At 33.2% G+C, this 25,278-nt stretch overlaps 1 protein-coding gene across 2 annotated transcripts in view; it reads left to right on the forward strand.

The window, feature by feature from the left end:
* The window catches only part of LOC105321429 (serine-rich adhesin for platelets), a 71,159-nt gene extending 61,206 nt beyond the window's left edge, over positions 1 to 9,953 (forward strand). The window contains exons 9-11 of one of the 2 annotated variants that reach the window (XM_066080080.1): positions 940 to 1,059; positions 1,270 to 1,362; positions 8,908 to 9,953. In XM_066080080.1, the coding sequence (XP_065936152.1) occupies positions 940 to 1,059; positions 1,270 to 1,362; positions 8,908 to 9,521 (827 nt within the window). In that variant the 3' untranslated portion in view covers positions 9,522 to 9,953. The remainder of the gene's footprint in view (positions 1 to 939; positions 1,060 to 1,269; positions 1,363 to 8,907) is intronic. The other variant, XM_066080079.1, reaches the window with a different exon arrangement.
* Positions 9,954 to 25,278: the final 15,325 nt, after the last annotated feature.

The raw sequence follows: 25,278 nt of genomic DNA on the forward strand, positions 1-25,278 counted from the left end.
ATGAAAGGTGTTTTTTACAAACTTTATGTTGTTAGTTAATGAATCCTATACTTTTAAATAATAACATACATTGCACAGATTTCCAGTAGCATTATATTGGCCTACTTTTGTGTTAAAAGAGGCTTGGGTAAGGTGGACACTTAAAGTGTCCAACCAATTTCATCCGTAATTCTTGTCAAATAGTTTAAACAGTCTCTTGAAGGACGTTGTTTACTCATGGTTTAAGTTCTCAAATTTATGAAATAAAATATAATTGACATAACATGTTTATAAAAATTGTGAATGAAATCTTAATGCTTTGTATTAATTTCGTGTCACTGCCATTCATACACTGTATTTCATTTTTAAAAGAGCCTAGCTATTTGTAATATTATAACAATTAAGAAAATTTCAATCATAGTGCAAAATGTTAAGAGATTTTTTTGATAATATCAAAAAATATTCAATGGCCATTAACTAAAAAAAGGGAGTCATTGGCGTACATTTTTGAAAGTGAAAAATAACACTACCATTTAAGGTCTATAACTCACAATAGATGGTTTTTCATAATCATCAGTGGATTTTTTTTTATTCTGAGTAAACGTATACCTTAATAAACTAACAACTTTCCCTACTTGGCTAAAAAAAACTACAAAAAACTAAGCCTTATACTTTCTCAAGGATGACCTTTACTATAAATGCAAAATAATTCCACAGATGATTTTAATGAAAATCGGGCATCTATTGTTTGTTATAGAGCCTTGAAGTGTTATTTTTACTCATGAAATTGAACTTTATAGAAATCTGAATTTGACAATTTACAACTTAAAACAAACAACACGATCCTAAAGCCATATCCAACTTATGTGTAACACTCATCTTTGGATTTGAAACCTGTATTCTTTACAATGAGCATGATGGATTGGCATAGAATTCTATAATACCGATCTGTACATATAGATGAACATCAAAAGGGCGATAAAGATAAATTCAGGACAAATGAAATTGAGTCAAATACAAGTAAACCAGCAGAAGTTGACATACTATCAAAGGATTTAAAAGAAGGAAGAACAACAGCAGGTGAGCGCAACTTGTATAGGTTTCAATCAATGATTTAAAAATTAAAACTCTGTTTAAGTAGATTTTTGTTAAATCAATAAAGCTACTCATTTTATTTCTATAAATCTGAAAGAAATACTTAAAATGCACTCTTTTTCTTCGTTAAAATGAAGAAAAAACTGGATAAGGAAAAATCAGCAGAAAATGCATCAGGTTTATGTAATGTTTCAGACAAATCAGATTATGAAGAAGGAGCCACGCAGGAAAAGACTGATGTGTTTAATGACACCGTGGAAAGTTTACAAAGGATAGCACATCCAACAGGTTTGTATATTACAAAGTTTTTTTTTCTAGATATATGTCAATAATTTTGTATACCTTCCGCAAACTCAGTTTGGAGAGATATATAGAAATCACCTTGTCTGTCTGTCCGTCCGTCCGTCTGTATAACAGTGTCCAGTCAATATATTTTGCAGAGAACAATGGCAGTTCCTACTTCACATAAGGATTGTTTATGACCTGAGGGTGTGTCATGATTTTGATCAAGGTCATTTGGGCAAGTTCAAGGTGTCACTGAAAGAAAAGGTTCATAATTTATATCTGCTATATCTTCCTCCTGAAGAAACACTGGAAGTCCCTGGTACCCATAAAGATTACGTACTTACGACAAAGGGCACAATCGGGTGTGACCGGTAAGCAGAGGATGCTTACTCCTCCTAGGCACCTAGCCCTACTTATATCTTTTTAGAGGTCCGTGTTGCTCTGCTTTGAATTTGTATTTCGTTTTATTGATTTTTTAGATGGTTGAAAGTTTCTTAAGGTCATTTTTCATTTTGCCATGATGGTTGTAGTTATCTTGACCCAGGTCATCTCTGCAAGTTCAAGGTCATTATAAAACAAAATGTTTAATTTCATTTCACCCATGTTTTGTAATGGAAATTATTTAGAGGATAAGACTTGATCCTAATATTGATGTGACCACAAACTATGTCATGACTTTAAAGTTTGGTCATTTGTGCAAGTTCAATTTTACTGGCACAAAAATGTCGCATCAATTTCCAGGTACTTTCCAACAGAGAAATACTTTAGTTATAGTATTTTGTTTCGGAGTATCAGTTATGAACTTTCTCACTATTGATCTAGTGAGGTTTTTACTAACTACGAAAGTGTAAAGGATTGATCAATTTCACTGGTAAAGCCAAGTCGTTTATGAAAATGATCAACCCAATATGTTGATAAATGACCAGGCAACCCCCCCCCCCCCCCCAAAAAAAAAAAAACCAAACATGTTGAAGTTTAAAAAAAATTCGAGGTTTGAACAAGATTCTCCCCAAAATACTACTAATATAAAAGTGAAACTGATTTGTAGTTTGAAGTTACAGATTGATCTTCTTTTTTACATAGTGGAATAACGTGTGCCGTTTTCAACAGTCAGGAAAAGTCTTGAATGATAATAATTTGTTAAGTAGCAGTCATATGGGATTTAAGCATATTGTAGCTCAAACTGTCATGACTTACTGCTTTATTAACAGGTATTCCAGATAAATGTAAAAAAGTAATCAAGTTCTCGAATGACAAGATTTGATATATGGTTATAATCTTGAGTTGCAAAACAGGAAGTTCTTTATTGTTGTTATCTTAATATGAAATTGACTTGTATCTACACGTTATGTCTTGTCAGCATCTAAAAATGCAAAGTTGATAGTGCCATTGTTGCCTGTCTGATGTATTGATGGATATCAGTTGTAGAGTTGGTGTGAATTTTTATGTTATTACTTCCAATATAACTTTTTATTATTTTTACTTGCATTCCTCAAATAGGAATCAATGTTAGCATAGTAGTTTGAAATATCATATCTAATATTTGTTTTGATGTGAACCATAATTTAAAATTTTTTATGGATATTTTCTTTTTTTTCTTAAGGTAGTCTTTTGGAATACCTGGCATAATTTTAAAATATTATCATCTAGACATTATTTTTACCATTAGCAATGCAAATTTTCATAGAATCTTATTTAAAGCCGCTTTCTTTATCCGAACAAGTAAAACGGAGAAGTACGGGCAATTCTAATATAAAAATAGGTATTTTTTCATTTAAATAATCGATGCAACCTTAGGAAAAATGATACGGAAGTGCAAATAGAGACGGGCAGGCAATTAGATTTTACTTGTTCTGGTCAATCCCGGTGAAAGCTGCCTTAACATCGGCAGATAGCATCGGAGTCATGCTAAATATGGAGGCATGTGCTGGACACGATGTAGGTTTCCACGTGCCGCTCTTATTAAAACAGAAAAAAATAGGCTGGTAACATGTATTATATCAACTTAGCATTGCTAACATCAGGCAGTGCGAAATTAAAGCAGTTTGCTGCCGGAAGTAGTTTTGTTTTAAATGAAAGAGCAGAAAAGGCAACCATCGATAGATTGAGAGATGCATTCCATATATCTTTGCATGTTTATGCTCAAAGACGCCCAGGGAGGGCAGCGGAACTCGTAGAATCTATTTACATGTTTATTATTAGGAGATTTTCGGGCATGGGCTGGAGAAAAAAAATTAGACAAGAAGTTCAGAATACATCAAACAATTTCTTGCCAGCGTTCGTCAAAATTAAATTCTAATTTATGGCTGCGTTTGATAGCCGCCCCATCTAAACCGAAATCTAGCTTCGCGGCAACGCAAGTGTTAACCAAAACAAGTGTTTGTTTTAGGTACAACAAGAAATGTTGCAATACAGCCAACTGCAGATATTCGCAACTATGTTCTATCTAATAATTTTCAAGCTCTCTTAACGCCAATGCAACCTACAAAATTCCAAAAATCTACTCTGGCATATTCCACAATTACCAAATTGGCTTAATAAGGAAAATTCCTTATAGAGTACACATCCGAATTTACACATAGCAGAAGAGCTTATAAATAGTTTTCAGTTTGATTTTCATTTGCACTATCATGGTCCACAAGTTAAAAAGAGGGCCTTTAATTTGCCGTCATTTTATTAACATTCAGATAATATTATAAAAGAAATAGCTTAAAGGACGTTTGGTTGGTCCTTTTAAATCGCGACCTATGTTAACTCTCCGAGTTTCATCGCTGGGAGAAGTACCCAAAAAAGTGGAGAGTGAATTCAGAGATATTCACTTCCTCTCATACTTCACCCAGAATTCCGTCAATCACTTTAATGACGACGAGCTCTGTTTCGTGAACTACACCAAATTTGACGAGGGGATTAGCATGGATTAACGTTGTGGCGCGGATCGTCATTCGGATATTAAAAGTGCACTCAGACTATTGCCAATCCAACCAGGTGATTTTGAGCTTCCAGGTTTTAAATTTGATGGTTTTTATTTCGACAAGTGGCTTCCCTTTGGGTGTTCCACATTTGAGACATTTTCTTCCTTTTTAGAGTGGCCAGTGTGCAAGCGCGCTGACTCTAACGAAGTCTTACATTTGTAATATGATTATAATGATTTTTTGTTGGTGATAATTACGCATATGAGTGTATGACGATTGTACAGATATGCAGGTAATTTGAGGTTCCAATAGTATGGGAAAATAGTGAGGGTCCCCAACAAGTGGCAACTGTTCTCGGTATAGAAATTGATACCAACAAAATTCAAGTCAGATTACCAGAAACGAAAGTTTATGAAGTAAGCATAAAATAAATGGATTGACTTACTTTGACTTAAGCCTTTCTCACTCCCCTGTGGAGCATAGACCACAGACAATTCTTCTCCACTTCTCTCTGTCCTTTGCTAGTTGGTAGATGGTGTTCCAGATGTATCCTTTCTCGGCCAAGGACTCTTCTCCAGGTTAGTATTGGTCTTCCCCTTTTCCTCTTCCCTTGTGGAGTCTATGGGAGGGCTTGACAGGTGATGTTAGATCTGCCTTTCCTTAGTGTATGACCAATCCATTTCCATTTTCTCTTTTTGTTTTTTGTGGAATAGGGATTTGGTAAGTTCTTCTCCAAAGGTCTTCATTTGACGTTTTGTTTGGCCAACATATCTGAAGGATATTTCTGAAACATCTGTTTACAAAAGATTGGAGTTTTTTCCTGTCTGCCATTGTGAGGCTCCATGTTTCCGACCCGTAGAGTAGCACTGATTTTACGTCGCTATTAAATATCCTGAGTTTGGTTTGACTGTTATGTTCTTGGACATTCCAATTTTTCTTAGCATACGAAATGCAGTATATGCTTTTGCTAGGCGTGATTTTACATCATCCTGTGTCCCTCCACTATTGTTAACAACACTTCCTAAATATATGAATGATGTAACATTTTCCAGTTGGGTGTTATCAATTTCTATGCTGTTGATGTGGTTTGTGTTTATTCTCCTTGCTCTGTTTTTTCCTTGTTGATTCAGAGCCCAGTCTTGCATTTTTGACTAAGATTGATGTTTTCCTTGCATTTGGTCGTACGTATGTGATAAAAGAGCCAAGTCATCGGCAAAATCTGGGTCTTCAAGTTAGTTCATAAGGTTACATTGGATTCCATTTCTTTCCCCTGCTGTTGTTTCTCTCATAATCCAGTCAATGACCAAATGGAACACAAAGGGGGAGAACAAGCAACCTTGTCGTACACCTTGTATCTCCTCCATGTATGACCTGGCATTTCATGTCACTATGCATATTTTTATCTAAGTTATAAGTTTGGTTGGTATGCTATAGTGGTCAAGTAGTTTGCATAAAATTTCTCCATCTAGACTGTCAAATGCTTTTTCAAAGTCTATAAAGTTTACATAGAGGGAGCTGTTCCATTTAATTGACTGTTCTATAATCATACACAATGTGGCTATTTGGTCAATGCACGATCTTTCTCTTCTGAACCATGCTTGTTGGTCTCGTAGGTTCTTGTCCACTGTTGTTTTAATTCGATTTAGGACAACTACATACAAATTATTTGGCGCTGTACCATTAAAATCATCTTATGCATAAGATGTACATGTAGTTTAAGGTTCTCAGCCTAGTTCACATGTAAACATATGGAGGAATTAACTCTTAGACCAATAATATTTCTTGCGGTTTCTACCTGAATCTTTCAAGCAATTCTGTATTTGCTTGTGTAAAAATATCCCAAACTATATCAGCATACTCTAAAATAGGTCGAATAAAAGCAAAATTAAAAAATGCATTTTCCCATGTAAAAAAAATGACCGATCCGCCTCTCTCTACACATAAAAATGCGTCAAAATCAACAGTATGACGTCACATCGACAAGTGCATCGCGATCAGTCAGTTGTTTATATTTTAACCACCAAACATGTTGGTAGACGGTATGTCGCTAATTACTTATTTTATGAGCATTTTTAATGACTTGTTGTTTCGTGTTATGCTATAGTTAACATTTTCCGTACTTTCTTGTCGGTGGGACCACAAAGTAGACCTTAACAGTGCTGCGTAATCCGATAACATAGAAATCAATGTTTAAAAACTACATATGTAAATTACATATGAATTCATACGAAGTTATCAGTTGTTGCTTTTAGAGGAATTCAAAGATCACAGAATTAAATGAAAACACAGTAGAATGTGAATATACTTTTTTATCTGTCGCTGCTACATCAATCTTGGATTCCAATGTCCTTGAACATGCCGCCCCCAACGACATCGCAAGCACGGCGATTTTTAAAGAAAGAACTAGATGGCAAAATCGCAAGATCCACACTCTCCTAAATGAAACTCGCAAAAGAGTGCGATCTCAGACCATAAGCTAAGCACAACTCTATACAAAAATGCAAAGCTAAACAATTCATAAAGCGTGGATTTTCTAACAGCGTTTCAAGACGAGTCGAACGTACCGGAAAACTAAGTGTCGAAAAAAAAATGAATAGCAAAACATTGACCGTCGTCTGTCGTTGTTATACACTTTTTACACTTTCATCTTTTTCTCAAGAACAACTGGACAGATTTCAACCAAACTTGGCACAAAGCATCACTATGTAAAGAGGTTTCAAATGTTCAAATAAAGGGCCACACCCTCTTTCCAGGGGAGATAATTTAGAATTATTGAAAAATTGTTGGTATTTTTCAAAAATCTTCTGAAAAACTGTTAGGCTAGAAAAGCTGTAACTTGTATGGAAGCATCCTCAATTAGTGTAAATTAAAGTTTGTTCAAATCATTGTCCCTGAGGGTAGGGTGGGGCCACAATGGGGGGATAGGTTTTTAAATAAGAATGTATTGAGAAAATCTTTAAAAATCTTCTTCTCAAAAGCTATTTGGCCAGAAAACCTTGAACTTGTGTGGATGCATCTTCAGGTAGTGTAGATTCAAGTTTGTTGAAATCATGGTCCCCAGGGGTAGTGTAAGGCCACAATGTTGATCGAATTTTTACATAGAAATATAGATAAATTCTTTATAAATCTTCTCAAAAACTTTTAGACCAGAAAAGCTCGAAATGGAGTGGAATCCTCCTGTATAATCTACATAATGTAGATTAAAGTTGTTCAAAACATGGTCCCAAGGGGCAGGGTGGGCCTCAATGGGGGATGGATTTTTGCATAGGAATATATAGATAAATTCTTTAAAAATCTTCTTCTCAAAAACTTTTATGCCAGAAAAGCTCAATTTTTGGTGGAACCATCCGCAGATCGTGAAGATTCAAGTATTATAAATCATGGTCCCGGGTGGTAGAATGGGGTCACAATGTAGAATGAATTTTTACATAGGTATATATAGATAAATTCTTTAAAAATCTTCTTCTCAAAAACAATTATGCAAGAAAAGCTCAAACTTTTGTGGAGACATCCTCAAATAGTGTAGATTTAAGTTTGTTTAAATCATGGTCCCCATGGGTAGGGCGGGGGCCACTATGGTGTGATATATTTTTTACATAGGAATATATAGAGAACATCTTAAAAAATATACTGGGAAAGTTCTTAGTCCAAGAAGCAGTAAGAACGGGTTGTGCAGAATAAACTTTGATCAAACCACGATACCCTAGAGAAAAGTGGGGCCACAAAATGGGGGGTTGAGAAATAGAAAAAAAAACAGGTACAATAACAAAAGGGGCTTGACATTTTCCATACAGATAAGTGTATAAAAATAATTTTAAGCAAGATCTTCTGTACTTAGTTGCCAAGAGATTTTGATACTGTAATGTTAATTTGATCAGAGTTAAGGCTATTGCTGCTCAGGTGAGCGATGTGGCCCCTAGGCCTCTTGATTTTTGTACATTCAGTAGTTTGATAATAAGATATTTAACGGAACGCTGGTTTACTCTCATGATCAAAGTGAACAGTTTCTACTTTGTAAATAAATCTGATGCATTATACATCTATATTATACTTATATAAATACGTTAAACAGATATGTATTTTCCTTGACATTGGCTAGTTTTTATCGAATCTTGGTAACCTTCACCCCTGTAAACCGGCCATTTTTCCGGCGCAACAGTTGGTAAAGAGTCTGTTTTTCTCCGATTTTAAGATGTTTCACACTATAAGAAATAAACAAAATTGTTACAAAGTTCATCGAAATATGAACTTGGTTGGTACGTGATTAGATCTGTTGAGAAGCCACAGGATTTGATCACGTGACTCACCAAGTTTTTATCTTGATGAACAATATGACATAATGTATATATGTAATCAAATGTTTATCTTGCATTTTTATGCAACAGAAATATTAAATAGAATTATGAATGAATATATCATACAGAAAATCATGAAGAAAAAATCAGTTCTTTTTCCATTAAAAATGTTCGAGAAGAGAGAAAAAAAGGTTGTTTTTGCTGCGAAAAATCAAAATTATATATTAAATCATTTTACAAAAATCATTTTACAACAAACTAAACAGTAAAAAAATCATTATGCACAGATAGACAATTTTTATCAAAGAAATAAAGTAAATGTGAAAATATAATTTTTGCAGAGAAAGATAGTAAAGAACTGTGTACAGGGCTGTACAACCTGTTGGGTAAAGAAGGTCTGAAACTGACAGAGGAAGTTATGGCAGCGACCATCAGAAGACTTACTGGGAGATCAGTGGAAACATTATTTAAGGATTTAACAGACCAAGAAGAAAGCAAACTAAAGGAGACATTGTCTGAAGACTTCAATCGCATTTTTGAATCAAAAGAAGAACGTAAAAAATCAGTCCATGTATTATACAGTTTACTTAAATTCGTCCTTGAAGAAGAACGCTGTCCAAAATCAGGTTGGGGTAATCCCGTCTGGGGGAAAAACCTTGGTATTGGAGATGACATTGAAAGATTATATAGGATTCAGACCATTTTTCGGGAAATATCAAATCCTACCCAAATTCCAGTCAAAGGTTACACAAGACTGTTAGACATCATGTATAAAGCACTCATCAGGATAGATCGTAATGTTGATTCGAAAGAGGATTTTAAAACAGTTGTTCAAATGTTAAAACAAATTAAAAATCAGGGTCCAACCCAAATCATATTAAAACAAATAACTGAAATATCTAACCTATTGCTTAAGACAATAAGTAACCAATGTTGTGAAGAAGAAGCAAAATGAGGTTAGAAGCGTTATAGGAAGTTTAAGGACTCTGTTACTGCCGAAGAAATTTCATGTTTTCTGTATTTGAACAAGGAATAAATAAGAAATTAATAGTGTTGGTTGTAGAATTCAATTGACTTCCTGCAAACAAGAGGAGCAGTTAAATGGACCTATTTATCTTACAATTTACTATATCTGTTTTCGTAAAGCAAATCACTCGAAAATCAGAATTGTATCACCGTGCAATATTCACTATTCAAATATAACTTTATTTTGGACTTTACTTTTAAAATTCAACATCTGTTTCGTAATATTTTCTCACAGTTTATTTCTTACAAAGTTACTTATTTATTTAGTGATTGACACTTTTCGGACTTTTAATGTGATTTCAAAGAGACCGAGTGCCATGTCTCAAGGACTGTTAATCTTTTAAAGGGGCATGGTCACGATTTTGGTCAATAAATAATTTTTCGATTTTAATATTTACAATGCTTCAGTAAGGCATTTTTAATAGGCAAACAAAATTTGAGTGTCATTTAATGAGTTATAAGCGAGTAACAGAGCTTACAATTCTTCGCTATGTAAACAAAGTGTTTGTTTACATTTTGAACGTTGAAGTGGAAATTCAAGTTTTAGACCTAAAATGAATCTGTTAATCATTAGGAACTGTTTATTTATGCTTAAAATGATTAATAAGATAGACAAACCAGCTTTAATAAGATTTTTAATGGTATATTGAACCTTTGTAAACAAAAACAGGGCACAAGCCTTGTTTACCTGACGAAGAATTGTAAGCTCTGTATCTTGCTTAAAACTCAACGACTGGCACCCAAATTTCATTTGATCATCAGAAATGCATTCCTAAAGCATTGCAAATACTAAAAACAGAAAAATAAAATTTGACCAAAATCGTGACCATGCCCCTTTAAAACAACATTGTACAATTATCAGTTTTTCATTTCTTGGACATCAAAGACTCCTTGAGTTTATTTAATTATTTTATATCTGTTAACCTTTCACTAAGCATACTTATGTCATTACTTGTCAATTTATATTCATTGTCCAGATTCTTATAAATAGTTATGTACAATTGTAAATCGGCAGTCTGGAATACGGCGGCCAGCCTCGGCCACGTCCGACTCACCCTGAGTCTTGAGTCCGGAGGCCGCTACTGGCCATATCCGACTTGTTTGTAACATGTCTGTCTGTTAAATTGTTGTAATGTTGCCATCGTTGAATCTCACCTAATAAATTTGATTCGGAATCCTACATCAATTGCCTGTTTATTTCTCTGGAACTGTGTACTGGTGGACCTTCGAGAATACGGCAAACCTACCCTTCGTTTTAGCTTACGGCCCACAGCGCGCCACAACATTATACCTTATATCCTTTACGCCAACATTCTTTCACCCGGTTCGTACTGCACACGACCGATGCAGACCCAGAAGTATTCTCTAGCACCGTAAAATGTACGCGGTCACAATTGTGGTATCCTGTCAGGGAAATTACCAAAGAGAGTGGTTATGAAAGACTAGTGGGAACACTCATCGTATTAAATTATAAAACTCAATTTAAGTAAGATTGTACAAACTCAAAAAATGCCTATGTTTGAAACAAACAACTCGTACTATACTACTACAGTTTTGATTAGACATTGATATAAAATGTAAAATTATGTATCTAAAAATGCGCTGATTTTGTAAGTTATCAGATTGGATTTAACCGTAAATACATCGCCATTACATAGGTTTGATAAGGGATCCAGTACACAGTTTCAATTTTAATCGCATTGTAAACGTTTTAAATCCAGTACAATCAGAAAAAATATTCGGCACTCGTGGAAGGACCCCAGATCGCCTGGGCACACCACTCTAACAACTGAGCTATGCGAAGGTCTCACTTCAGAAGTTTGGAGCCCTGTTTTTGAGGAATGCATAGAATAATTTTAAAACAAATTATATATCCTGCATTCATAAATTTAAAGCGTTTCTATCAACTGTTAAAAAATGATTGAAGAATATAAAAAATCAAAAAACGTTGAAAAAAATACGTTGTTTTGTTAATATCCGGTGACGACCGGAATTAATTGCGGACGTTCGGGTAAACTAGAGACACTGTGGTTCAAGACTATCTACAATCACTGATAATTTGAAAGTTCTTTCTTTGATGCTTTTTGAGAACAAGAGATCTATGAAATGTGTTTAAAAATTTCTCAACTTATCAACTTCTTTTGGGTTTTTTTGATACTAGTAGCCTTAACAGACGGACTCAAAATTACCTGGGTGAAATCATTTGAAAACATAAAGCGAAGTCAAAATACATTCAGTTTCATTCAATATCTCTTCTTAATCTTATATTAAACCATTAATATTGTTTATATTTTTGAAGAAAAAAAATTGAGTTTCTATTGTCTCAGTCTTATATTTTGGTGGACATTAAATAAAGATTAGGTAAACTTCATACAGTTTTTGTTTTGTTTTTCGTTTTAAAATTTTATAACATAACATTCACTTTCATTAGCTTTGAAACGCAGAAAAGTTTGAAAATGAAAGAAAACTGATTTTTTTTAATCTATAAAAAGAGTATTATACTTTGGTGTTTTATATTGTTATATCCTGGGCCTGCTATAAGTAGCAAATTCCCGAGGTCGTATCCGGTAAAAGTAAACAAATCAAAAGTTTTGAGCATTCTCAGTTGGTATTCATTACACGTGTATCATTTTTGTTGTATATAAGAAATGGTTTGTTTATTCAGTTAAAACATACATTGATAATACAAACAATCATCATGAATTGCATTTCTACAGTTCATCAGTAAAGAATGTGTTGTCAGAGTAAAAATCCTTTTTCATGACATAATTCTTTTTACTCCTGCCGTCGTTATCTTCTTAAAAATAAATTAGATCATCTGAAACGAAATAATTATTCTAAATACAGGTTGATATTTTTCAAAGAAATTGAGCTTTATGTTAAATATATTAACTTTTACAGGCGAAACAGATAAAAAAAAAAACACCGTATACTGAGTTGTACAACCTGCTTGGTACTAGTACAGATGGTCTAAAACTGTCACAGGAAGTTATGGCAGCTATCATCTTTAGAAAGACAGGAAAATCGACGAAAACACTAACAGGTCAAGAAAGAAAAAAACAAATTAAAAGAAGTATTGTCTGAAGAACACCGTCGTATTCTTGAATCAGAAAATGAGTGTGGCACTTCATTTCATGTATCATACTGTTTACATCAGATCTACCTTGACAAAGCACAGTCTCCAAAATCCGGTTGGGGTATCCCAGTTAAGGGAAAAGATATTGGTATTGGAAATGATGTGGAGAGATTAAATAGGATTCAGACCATTAATAGTAAAATATCAAACCCCGAGACTCTATCTGTAGAAAACTACATTAGACTGTTGGATATTATGGTAAAAGCACTCAAAAGGCTGGATTCTGATGCTAAATTTGAGCAGCGGTTGGAAGCACTTGTTATAGAAATTAAATGTTATAAAAAACATTTTTCACATAAGATAGTCTTAATTAAGAAGAATATGTAATTAAAAAAGATGCTATGTTCTTTCAATAGTTCAGTCATTAATGTTTGAATAAAGCAAATGCAGCCACACAGCTGGATACAGAGAGTCAGATATGACAGAAATATACCCGGTATGACAGCAGTCAGCATTAAAAGTGAAATTTTCCTTTTATCTCCGACTACTGACATATTAGTTTCGATTTCTATTGTTACATTATTATGTACTTTTATTTCTACACAATCTCTATATAAGGCCGAGAGCACTTATCGTGCTACATCGCAGGTATTTTTTTCAACCTAACACGTTACATTGGACGAAATAAATACTGCACAGGCATTGAATATCCAATAAAAGACGAAACATCCCAGACTAATAATCCAGGCACAAATATTTCAAAATCCTTTATCATTATAGAACGTTTCCATGTGTCGTGCAGTTATAGCATCGCAATTGCGCAAAACACACACTGTAGAAGAACGTGCAGTGACAACGTGGACGTCAGAAAAGGGATTTTTGAAGAAACTGGTTAAAACGACAAGACGTTGTTACTTTCTTGAGATGACTATTGCTTATAAATAATACATTTCCTATGCCAGATGCACTTCGGCCGGGGTCTACAATATAATGCAACGCTATACGTTCAATATAATGCGGATACTATTGCTGTTCTTTCAAAGAATTTACCCTCTAATTATTTATCTATTGTTGTTTGTTTTGTTTCCCTTTTTTTCCACACATTATGAGTACATAGTGTAGTTCATACATATAGAACCTGAAAGCCTTGATTGGAAAGCAACCTACCGTACATATAACTTTCTCGACCGGCATTTAAAACCCAAATAGTAGTTGATGAGCAACAGAAAATAGTGTGAGGACCATACAAGATTGGAGAATCATTGACCACAACGAGAATCAATTTAACACATTTAGTGAAAAAACCCCTGAAAGAAGTTTTAACTGAAGAGTTCCAATGTATATGTGTATGAAGAGCAGAACATATTGTGTCATTCTATGTATTAAGCGGTTAACTGATTTTTCTCCATGAAAAAAAAATATCGAATGCATGCGTAGGTACTCCAGTCAACTAGATTTATCTTATAATGTTCTTGATATTAAAAAGTTTTTGTTTCAAATCAAATTGTAACTATTATAGAAATTGTCTATTTTAATTGCAAAAAAGTCACACATAAATTTATGCAGCTTCGTTTATTTTTCGTCATTCCTCTATTCAGTGTGACCATTGTGCAAAATTAAAAGCAATATATAAAGAAATAAGTTTGCTTAATAGTAAAGTACTGACAACCAATCATAATCAAGCTGAAATTGTAAATTATGTGCAAAAAGGTCAAATTAAATTGGCCATAACTCAGAGGTAAGAACACTGACCCCTAATTATCTTTGTATTTTAATAAAATAAATACAGATTTCAATGATATGCTTCTTAAGAAATTCTTACTGCAAGAACGTTGAAGAGTAGGTTACCTTAATTCAAAAAAACTTTTTACGGCAAATAACAATAATTTGAACCAGCATGTTTTTTACTATAATTTAAGTATGTCCGAATAAATATGCTGGCCTTCATGAAAATGGGCGTTAAATAGTCATCAAAATGGCAGACAACCAAATTTTATCTCTTAAGGATTACGTTTACTCAGGGGCGAAAAAAATCCACTTATAGGAACGAAAAACTACTTATTGTTCATCGTAGCCCCACTATTGTGGTGCTTTTTTTTACTTTCAAATAACTAGGTTAATGACCTACTTTTTCTGCTAGTGACCTCTTAATTAATGTTTTTTTAACAAATTAATTAAACTTTGTCAAAATTGTCCACCATTTTCAAGGTTTTCTTTATTTTTTAATTATTAAAAATAATAAAACAATTTGTATGTCGGGAAATAATAAAATACGAATAGCTTTACTAATTTTATATTTGAATGATCGTTTTAAGCTCATATTTTAAGTTTAATTAAGTCCGAATTTTCTCTTATCAATTTTCAAAATTGTACCTATTTTTGATCGAGTTTTACAAAAAACTGATTAATAGGAGCTCCAAACTATTGATTGCCTAAAACTGTTTTTATTGTCTGTATTATTTTGTCATTAACATTATATAAGATCAATGATAAGAAATTCGAGATATTTTATCTTGAATCGATTTTATGTATTTTAAAGATTTTTCCAATCGCGTCCCAGGCAGTGATATAAATCTATAGACGAGTAAATACAACCATAACATATGTAAAATGATATGAAAAAACACATAAAAACTTAACTTTTGCAATTACACTGGAACAGAGAGTTTTTAAGAGAAAATAAGAAAATGACAAATTCAGTCCGAATTTCCTCTGTTTCAATTTTAATCTACCTTTGTCGGAGCATATCTTCCACAAATAAACAAATCAAGGATATTAATATCGACCTTTGTCGGAGCATATCTTCCACAAATAAACAAATCAAGGATATTAATATCGATATTTGTTGATAACGTTGTTATTTTGTGTGTTTAAAACAACTTTGGACTTCAGATATTGAACTTTGTAAAAATATTTTTAAAATCTCAAACCCTTAGTAACCGTAATCCTTAAGGTGGCTCACTACACCATGAAATAATTTCTAAAATCAGCAGAAAATTACTTCATTATGATATGTATCATAATGGATAAGAAGTATTTAAGTCTAATAGGCAAAAAATGTTTAATTTTGGATGAAACATTACATTTTCAAAAATTTAATTAAAAATTTAGTTAACATGAACAAAAGCTCCAGGGGGATTTAAACTAATGATCTGCGGTTCAGAAGCCCAATACTTCCACCACTAAAATACGATGATATACAACCCAATCGAACTATATAAACATTTGAATCGTCATCTTGTGACGTAGTGTCTTAAAAAGTATACGTGTAGGTGAAGTAAGGTACCTTATTAACAAAGACTTATGAATTGGTCCATGGTAGTATATTGTAATATACCTTAAGTGTACTTAGTCTGGACAATTATTTCGCCCTTCCAATGAAAAGGCGTTAAATACATGTAGGTCAACATGGCGCTAAAAAAATGGCGGACAGCCAATTTTCAAAATTTTCATAAAAGTTTCGCAAATGAGGAAAACGCATGACAGAAAACATAGGTTCAGTCCATCAAAGTGTTTTTTGCATAGTTAAGGCGTGCTTAGTCTGAAAAAAATTGCTGGTTATGACGGAAATTGCGTTAATTAGATCAAAAGGCAATCAACATTGCCGACGGCCAAATTTTATAATTCTCTTTTAAAGTCTTATTAAGAGAGGGAACTAGCTATAATAAATTGATAAATAAATAAAATTCTCTTGAATGGAAAACAAAATAATGATACAAAATCATAAATTGGTCCAGCAAACATTTTTATCATAATTAAGTTACGCCAATTCCGTTTCAATAAACTGTATTAATTTTCAAATTATTATAACTCTACCTGAATAAATAAACTGTCAGGTTTATCGCCAGTTTTTTATAGCATGTTAGGTTTGCAAATAATAAATAATGCAAATTCATGCGCTGAATTCACACCTTTGCCATGTCGTGGCACTTTTTTCTCTTCTATACATTGCAGGCTTGGGGTAATGCTAAATGTCATGGTAATGCATTGCAATGCATTACATGTTTTCAAAGTAATGCTAGTAATGTGTAATGCCACAAAATTAGCATTACAAGTAATGGTAATGTAATTCATTACTTTCCAAAATCTAGTGTAATGCTGGCATTACTTTGCATTACTTTGCTTATTTATGCATGTTTACTTTAAAAAATGTGATGACTAAATGACTAAATGATTAGTTGAAATTGAATTTGACTAAATTTATTTTTTAAGAAGAAAAAAATAATTCTTGAGATAAAGATGTTTTAATTGTATTATTAAAAAACATTTTTGAATTGTTAATATTACTAAATATAACAGCACAATTTCATAACAGTTTTAAGAGTGTTGTTATTAAGACTTTTTAATCATTTAAACATTTTACTCCAAGTAGTTTGCACTTCAAAAAGAAATGTGTCAACAACACACTATGCCCCCAGGATAATCTAACTCTCTCTCTCTCCCTCTCTCTCTCTCTCTCTCTCTCTCTCTCTCTCTTGTATATTAAGTACACTGTACATTAGTTTGGACTGATAGAAAATACAAGATTCATGTATTTTTTCTATTATTGCACTTAATATATCCTAAGATAAAGATCGTCAAACAGTACTTTTCAGTCCAAGCTTCGACTGCTCCTGTAACACATTTATTTAGTATATTTGGGAAGATTTTCAAACTAACAGGAAGCAGTTAAAAGATGAACCCTTTGAAACTTCGATCATAAAGTGCAACTTTGGATTTGGATTGTTATAACGTTCCTTCCTCTAATTCATAAAAGATAAAATTTTACACCCGATCATTTCATCTAGAAATTAATATATAATTATTGTTATTTAAATATCAATCAAAATTAAATTAACGTTTCGGAAAGAAAAGATAAACTATAAGGGTAAACTAGTCGACTTAGAGGTCTATTCAAACGCAACATTTTAAATAACAATCTTTTCTCGAAATAACCAGATCTTTTCTCGTAATTACGAGACAATTAACTCGTAATTACGAGATAATTAACTCGTAATAACGAGATCTTTTATCGTAATTAAGAGATCTTTTCTCGTTATAAGGAGATAGTTAACTCGTAATAACGAGATCTTTTCTCGTAATTACGAAATAAAAAAAAATTTATATTGCCCTATACGTCTTTTGAAGTCTTTTGCAGGGGTAAAGTATTATAGAATAAATCTTAAACTATTGGACAACAAAACATTTAAGGAAAACAAGTTGAAAATACTATCAGTAAACAGCCAAGGGATTAATGACATTAATAAGAGGAAAGTGTTATCAGGAATCGTAAAATGAAAAACTACAATATGTATTGCTTGCACGATACACATTTTCGTTAAAATTTGAAATGTTGGTGCAATCTCAAGTGGGAATTAAATCTTGCCTTGGCTCATTCAGAACAAACCCAACAGAGGTGGTAATCATCCTAAATAATAATTTTGAGTGTAAAGTACATAACATAGATAAAGATGATAGTAGTAATTATGTTATATTTGACAATACTGTTGATTATATGTACCTTTTTCAATGGCTCAAATTCAGATACACAAAATTTTTACACAGAATTAAAGAATCAAATTGACTTTTACCTTAATATACAGCATATTATAATTGGAGGTTATTTCAATTTAGTAATGAATAAAGACTTAGACTCTATGATTTATAAACATTTGAATAACCTAAATGCAAGAATAGAAGTTTTAAAATTGATGGAGATATGTAATAATGTGTACATATTTCGAGAAAATAATGCAAATTTAAAAAGGAGAAGAAATAGTTCTATAAAAATAAGCCAGATTAGAGTTTTTCCTTATATCTGAAAATCAAACGGAGCACGTACCACACTTTGAATTTGAATAAAAAGCTATCGTTCAGATCATTCGGCAAAAGACAATATGTATGTCCAATATACAATATAGATAATCTAGATAATATAAGAAATGAAGATATCGAATTTACAATTAATGATAAAGTTTTTATAGATATTCTTCTTACTAAAATAAGAGATAAATCCATTTTATACTCTGCTTTTAAGAAAAATAATGAAAAAGAAAGGTAATCAGAGAAAGAGATTACTTGTCTTAAGCAGAATTTAACGGAAAACTTCTAAGATAAATTATCTAACAAACATGAAAGCTATCAACATAAGAAAAACTAGATTAAAAGGTCAATGGATCAGGTCAAAATCTAAATGGATTGATTAGGTGGAAATGCCATCCAAATATTTTATTAACTTTGAGATTCGGAACAACATAGGTCAACAAATACAAAATATTGAAAAAATGACCGGTGTCCTATAATTTAAGGTCCGCCTCGTAAAATGGTCCGGCCGGACCTTTAATGTTAACATTAACGGTCCGGCTTTCCCCTATAAGAAAAGGTCCTACCCGTAGTCACTTGTTAATTTCTTAAAGTAATTATTCATTTTGCTTATGTACATAATATCTTAAAGATGTCTTTGTTTGCATTATCTAATCAACCATTTGCGTATGGTACGGTACATGTAGGACTGTACGTATTACTAAATAAATTACTTTGTGGGATAATAAATATTGATAGTGGATAGATTTTGACCAACTGTTTAAGAGTCTGGAAAAAGGAAAATCAGTGGTATTTGACAATAATTTGCACACACCATTCAGTCCCTTTGTTTTTATGATTAAATCTCTTCCAGTGTTTATGTGAATATGTATTAAGAGAGGGTTTCTCAGCAGGTAAACACGGTAAAAGAAGCCCAGCAGGCATTCCCACCTGTGCTAATCAGAATACATCCCTGAACTGGGAAAGAAAAAAAGTCTCCGCTGTATTGTTCTACACAACTTATAATGTCTTTTTATCTCGTGCATTGTTTAATTTACAGTAGATCAGAAACTTATGATAATAAACTAACAATTTATACGCCTTTAGGTAAATTTATTTCTAGTTTATTATAAGATAATTAATAAAAGGAGGCAAATGTGGATTACCGTAACAGAGGGTATCTGTTGACAATATAGTGTATGAATGTAGGTACTGTGGTACAGTAAATATAAGGGTGTGAAAAGACAAAAGAAATTAAATATATAATACGTGTACCTCGGTGCCGGACATCTCATCGAAAGACAGCTCGCCGAATGCGACAACTCATCGAAAGTCAACTAATCGAAAGTAAAACTCACCGATGCGACATGTCAACGAAAGACATCTCGTGGATGACGACAACTCATCGATATAAATTGAAATAAAATTACAAATGTTTGAACACTTTTTAGGTTATTGTCTTCATTTTATTCTAAGTCACGATATGACTGAGGGAGGGAGCGATTTTACATTCCTTCGCAAAAGAATAAAAACAAACTAGCTTACTGTGGTTTTATTTACATTTGTGATCAGAAAAATGAAAAAAAAGTTATTGGAAAAAACAAAAAGATTTACTCGATCGTTTCAACATTCGGAGAATGGCAATTATTTACCATACCTTGAAGGGCTAGCACACAATATAAGGTATTAATAAAAATGTTAATCAGTGCAGTACAATTAAAATTTTTGATACCTATTAGTTATTGTGTTTTACTTTTCACTTTTAGTGTCTACTTTTTTCACTTTTATTTTCACTTTCGATAAGTTTCGATGAGTATCGATGTATTGTCGTATCCATGAGATGTCTATTCCATGACTTTTCGTATCGATGAGCTGTCTATTCGGTGAGTTGTCGCATCGATGAATGTTTTCGATGAGTTGTCTTTCGATGAATTGTCATAATTAAAGGCATGCTTTGATTGCAGGACTACAGGTAAAGTTAACAAGAGGCCCATGGGCCACATCGCTCACCTGAGGGACAATAGGTATGATAAAATCAGCTTAATGGAGTCGTAATACAAACTATCTGGACAATGTACAATAATACAAGTAGATCCTGTATAAATAAAATCTATTTTCCCCTGGATATTCTTATGTTTATAATCATTAGTCCCTTTTCTAACAGGATGATTTTATAGTCATATCATATGTTGAGTATTGCAGTTCTCAAAAAGATCCTTAACAATAGTTTATATATGGGATATAAACGTACATTAAACTCTGAACCTTCTCGTGAGGCCAAAGAATTGTCCTGGGGCCAAAGTCTTAACAATTATAAAGAATCATCTGGCTGATTAGTTTCTGATATTTTTAAAGATTTACCCTATATATTCTTTTGTTAAACTTCGACCCCCCATTGTGGCCCCACCCTACCCCTGAGGATCATGATTTTCACAACCTTAAATCTACACTACCTGAGGATGCTTTCCTGGCTGATTAGTTTCTGAGAAGAAGATTTTAAAAGATTTACTCTGTTTATTCCTATGTAAAACATCGACCTCCCATTGTGGCCCAAAACCTACCCCCAGGGGTCATGATTTTCACAAATTTGAATCTACACTACCTGAGGATGCTTCCACACAAGTTTCAGCTTTCCTGGCTAATTAGTTTCCGAGAAGAAGATTTTTAAAGATTTACTCTATATAATCATATGTTAAACTTCGACCCCCCATTGTGGCCCCAACCTACCCCCAGGGGTTATTATTTTCACAACTTTGAATCTACACTACCTGAGGATGCTTCCACACAAGTGTCAGCTTTGCCGGCTGATTAGTCTCTGAGAAGAAGATTTTTAAAGATTTACTCTATATATTCCTATGTAAAACTTCGATTCCCCCATTGTGGCCCAACCCTACCGCAAGGGGTCATGATTTTCATAACTATGAATCTACACTATCTGAGGATGCTTTCACACAAGTTTCAGCTTTCCTGGCTAATTAGTTTCTGAGAAGAAGATTTTTAAAGATTTACTCTATATATTCCTATGTAAAACTTTGACCCACCATTGTGGCCCCACCCTACCCCCGGGGGTCATGATTTTCACTTTGAATCTACATTACCTGATGATGCTTTCACACAAGTTTCAGCTTTCCTGGCTGATTAGTTTCTGAGAAGAAGATATTTAAAGATTTACTCTATATATTCATTTGTTAAACTGCGACCCCCCCCCCCCCAATTGTGGCCCCACCCTCAGGTGAGCTAAAAAGATTAAGTTTACAATACAATAAGTTGTTAAAGTTGGCTTCTGGAAGAACAGACTTTGAACATTTTCTTAATAAAAATTGACAATTTTTTTTTACTTTTTTAATCTTTAGTTTTTAAGATCTGTGTACAAACATAGAATTGTGAGCAAATCTTTGTATCTTGCTTATAATTCGAAGCTTAACACTCAAATATGGTTAGTAAATAGAAATTGCAAACACAAGAAACATGCACTACATGTATAACAAATAAAGAACACAATTTATTTTTTCGAAATGAATCATATATATGCACATGTATATACCTACATATTTCCGTCAGCGATATCAAACTCTATTTAAACTGAATAAACTCGGGAAAATGTCGAGCATCTCAACAAAACCTATTGCATTAATCTACCATTACGCAAAAGATAATGCCGAATAACCGATAGAATGAATTGTATTTCAGTACCCCTACATCAGATTTTGCTTATTTTCGCAGGTAAACAGTTAACTGTTTGATTTACCGAAGTATCTGTTTGATTTGATACGTAAAAATCACGAAATGCAGACGATTGTTTCCAGGTTAAAAAGCGTAAAAAATGAAAACGAAACGAAAATCAGAACAAGCTAACACCAACGTCATGTGTGAAAACTGTCAACGCATTGAAATATTTAGCCTCAATTTACTTCACAAAATCGGCACCAATATATATTGCATGTTTCAAAATTTCCCTTCATACGCGAACTGTTGCACAACAAGCAGATTCATCATAGTCAGATCGACCCCTTTTCGTATAATGTCATGGCTGCTTTAAACAAAGAACCTCGTTTTAGAAGTATGGAATACGAGTCTTGGTAAAATGGGTATGCAAACCCGGGCCGTGGCAAAATAAAAGCCGGGGCAGATCGGCAATCGTCAATTCCAAATACGCATTATTTTGCAGCAATATTTACAGGAAATACAAATATACTAGTCCATCAAATATCTTGAAATTTTAATGAAATTGGCAGATTAATAACTGCCAATCTTTTGTTTTGCCCAGGCCAAGTCTTGCCTACCCATTTTACCGGATGCCGATCCCGAAGCTATTAAACTGATTGAAACACGCATTTCCTTTATCATTATTTTCGTAATAACTCAGATTTGAAACAGAATTACCCCTTAATTTTTGCAATTTATATTTTCCTTCCCATAAGGATAATTTATGCTAAGCTACGTTGAATTTGCCTCGGTAGTTCTTGAGAAGAACATTTTTAATAAAATGCACCCCCCTTTTTCTACAGTTTCAAGGTTTTCTCCGCTTTGAATACGGATCGGACTTTTATTTCTGCAATTTATATTCGCCCTCCCATAAGGATGCTTTGTGCCAAATTTGGTTGAAATTGGATAAGCGGTTTTAGAGGAGAAGTTCAAAATGTAAAAAGTTTACAGACGGACAGACGGACAGACAGACAGATGGACAGACGGACGACGGACAAAAGGTGATCAGAATAGCTCACTTGAGCTTTCAGCTCAGGTGAGCTAAAAAAAAGTGATAAAGCAATGGTCTCTCTCTCTCTCTCTCTCTCTCTCTCTCTCTCTCTCTCTCTCTCTCTCTCTCTGAGTTCCATGTTAGAGAAGTTCTTAATTTCATATCCTAAGAAAAGATGAGCCTCGATGCAGCAATGGTATCATGTTATATAGGAAGATGTGCAAAAAGGGGATGTTTGAAATGTCCTTTGTTTATATTATATAATAACTTAACGAGGCCGGGTCTAATTAGTTCTGCCCTAGATTTTTTAATGAAATTTTTTACCTGAATTTCTACTGATGTAATTATTATTTTAAGATTAAAAAATAAGACATTTACCACACCGTTTGTTTAGGGGGTCATCTCAAAGTTTGTTAATCTTTAACATAGGACCCTATGGGATTTCGCTTGAAATGTATCAATTTTGCACATTTTTTTAAACTTCTGCCCTAGGGATTTCTTTTTCTGTTCTACATATTAAAGTTATTGCTAAAAGGCATCACATGGTCAAATAAAAAAAACCTTTTACCTCCTGGTTTGTTCCAGGGGTCTTATCAAAGTTGATTTTTGTATGCCCAATTTCCGAGTTTTGTCAGATAATGGCTATTTTTTATTTGATAAAGGCGGAAAAGGTGATCTTTATAGTATTATTAAAGCATTCAGACATATCTAAGTAATAAAAAAATATATAACATCACATATTAAGGGTCGTTAATATAAAATACATGGTTACTGTCTTGAAATATATGAATTAAGCGATATTTAGGCGTGTTAAGAAAACGTGACAGAGGGTTAGGCCTGCTGAGCCCTCTTCACTTTTTCGACCCGAGCCCAAATATAGCCTCTACTTCGAGACAGTTATGTTTATTCCACAATATAACAATAATTTTACGCATTAAACGAGCCATTTTCAACACATTTCGCTGAATGTCTGCAGTTGAAACTATCACGCCATGGCGTCAACCAAGCAAAAAGATGACGTCACAATACAAATGAAACGCTGCGCGAAAGCGTGCGTACTCGTTCTGTACTCGGCCTCGTTAAGAACCCTTCACACCTTTTCATTTCCTGTTTATATAAGATCGACCAGCAAAACTAAAGTTGAAATGAAAAACCAGTTTTAAACTGTAATTATTATTGTGATTTATTTGTGTTCATCAAGCTACATGTGTATTTTAATTTATACTCTGTGTTTAATATTTACTAACTCACTTCGGATATAAGTACTCCTTTAAAGGGGCATGGTCACGATTTTGGTCCAAAATTATTATTTTTTCAATTTTAATGTTTAAAATGCTTCAGTAAGGCATTTTTAATAGGTAACCAAAGTTAAGTTTCATTTGTTCATTTATACCCAAGTTACAGAGCTTACCATTCTTTGCTATGTAAACAAAGCTTTTGTTTACCTTTTGAATGTTGAAGTGAAAATTTCCGTTTTAGACCAAAAATGAATGTGTAGTGGTTAGAAACTGTTTATATATACTTCAAATGAAGAAGAATATAGATAAATCATCTTGAAACAGATTTTTTTACTGGTAAATTGAACCTTTGAAAACAAAAACAGGGCACGAGCCTTGTTTACATGACGAAGAATTGTGAGCCATGTATCTTGCTTAAAACTTATCGACGGGCACACAAATTTCATTTGATCATTGGAAATGCATTTATAAAGCATTGTAAATTATAAAAACAGAAAAATAAAATATGACCAAAATCGTGACCATGCCCCTTTAAAAGAACTACAAAATATTACCACTTATTTTGTTCCAAAAACTCGAAATTGAATAAAAAAAATAACCCGGACCTTTTATGTTAGGCGGATCTTATCTTATACGGACCGGACCCTTTTAGGGCAAAGGCAGACCCTAAATGTTAACATTAAAGGTCCGCCCCGGACCATTTTACTGGGCGGACCTTAAATTATACGACACCGATGGGTAATTTTTAATGAAAGGAAAAATAAAAATGTTTTTTTCCTCATTTTATGAACACCTGAAGTCAAAATTAACTCCAATTGGTCGAATCACGATAATCAAAACACTAATAATACCAAAGTTAATATAAGCATTACCCAACCCCAAACTGAATACTTAA

This window comes from Magallana gigas, chromosome 3 (genome assembly GCF_963853765.1).
Source record: "Magallana gigas chromosome 3, xbMagGiga1.1, whole genome shotgun sequence".
NCBI lineage: Eukaryota > Metazoa > Mollusca > Bivalvia > Ostreida > Ostreidae > Magallana > Magallana gigas.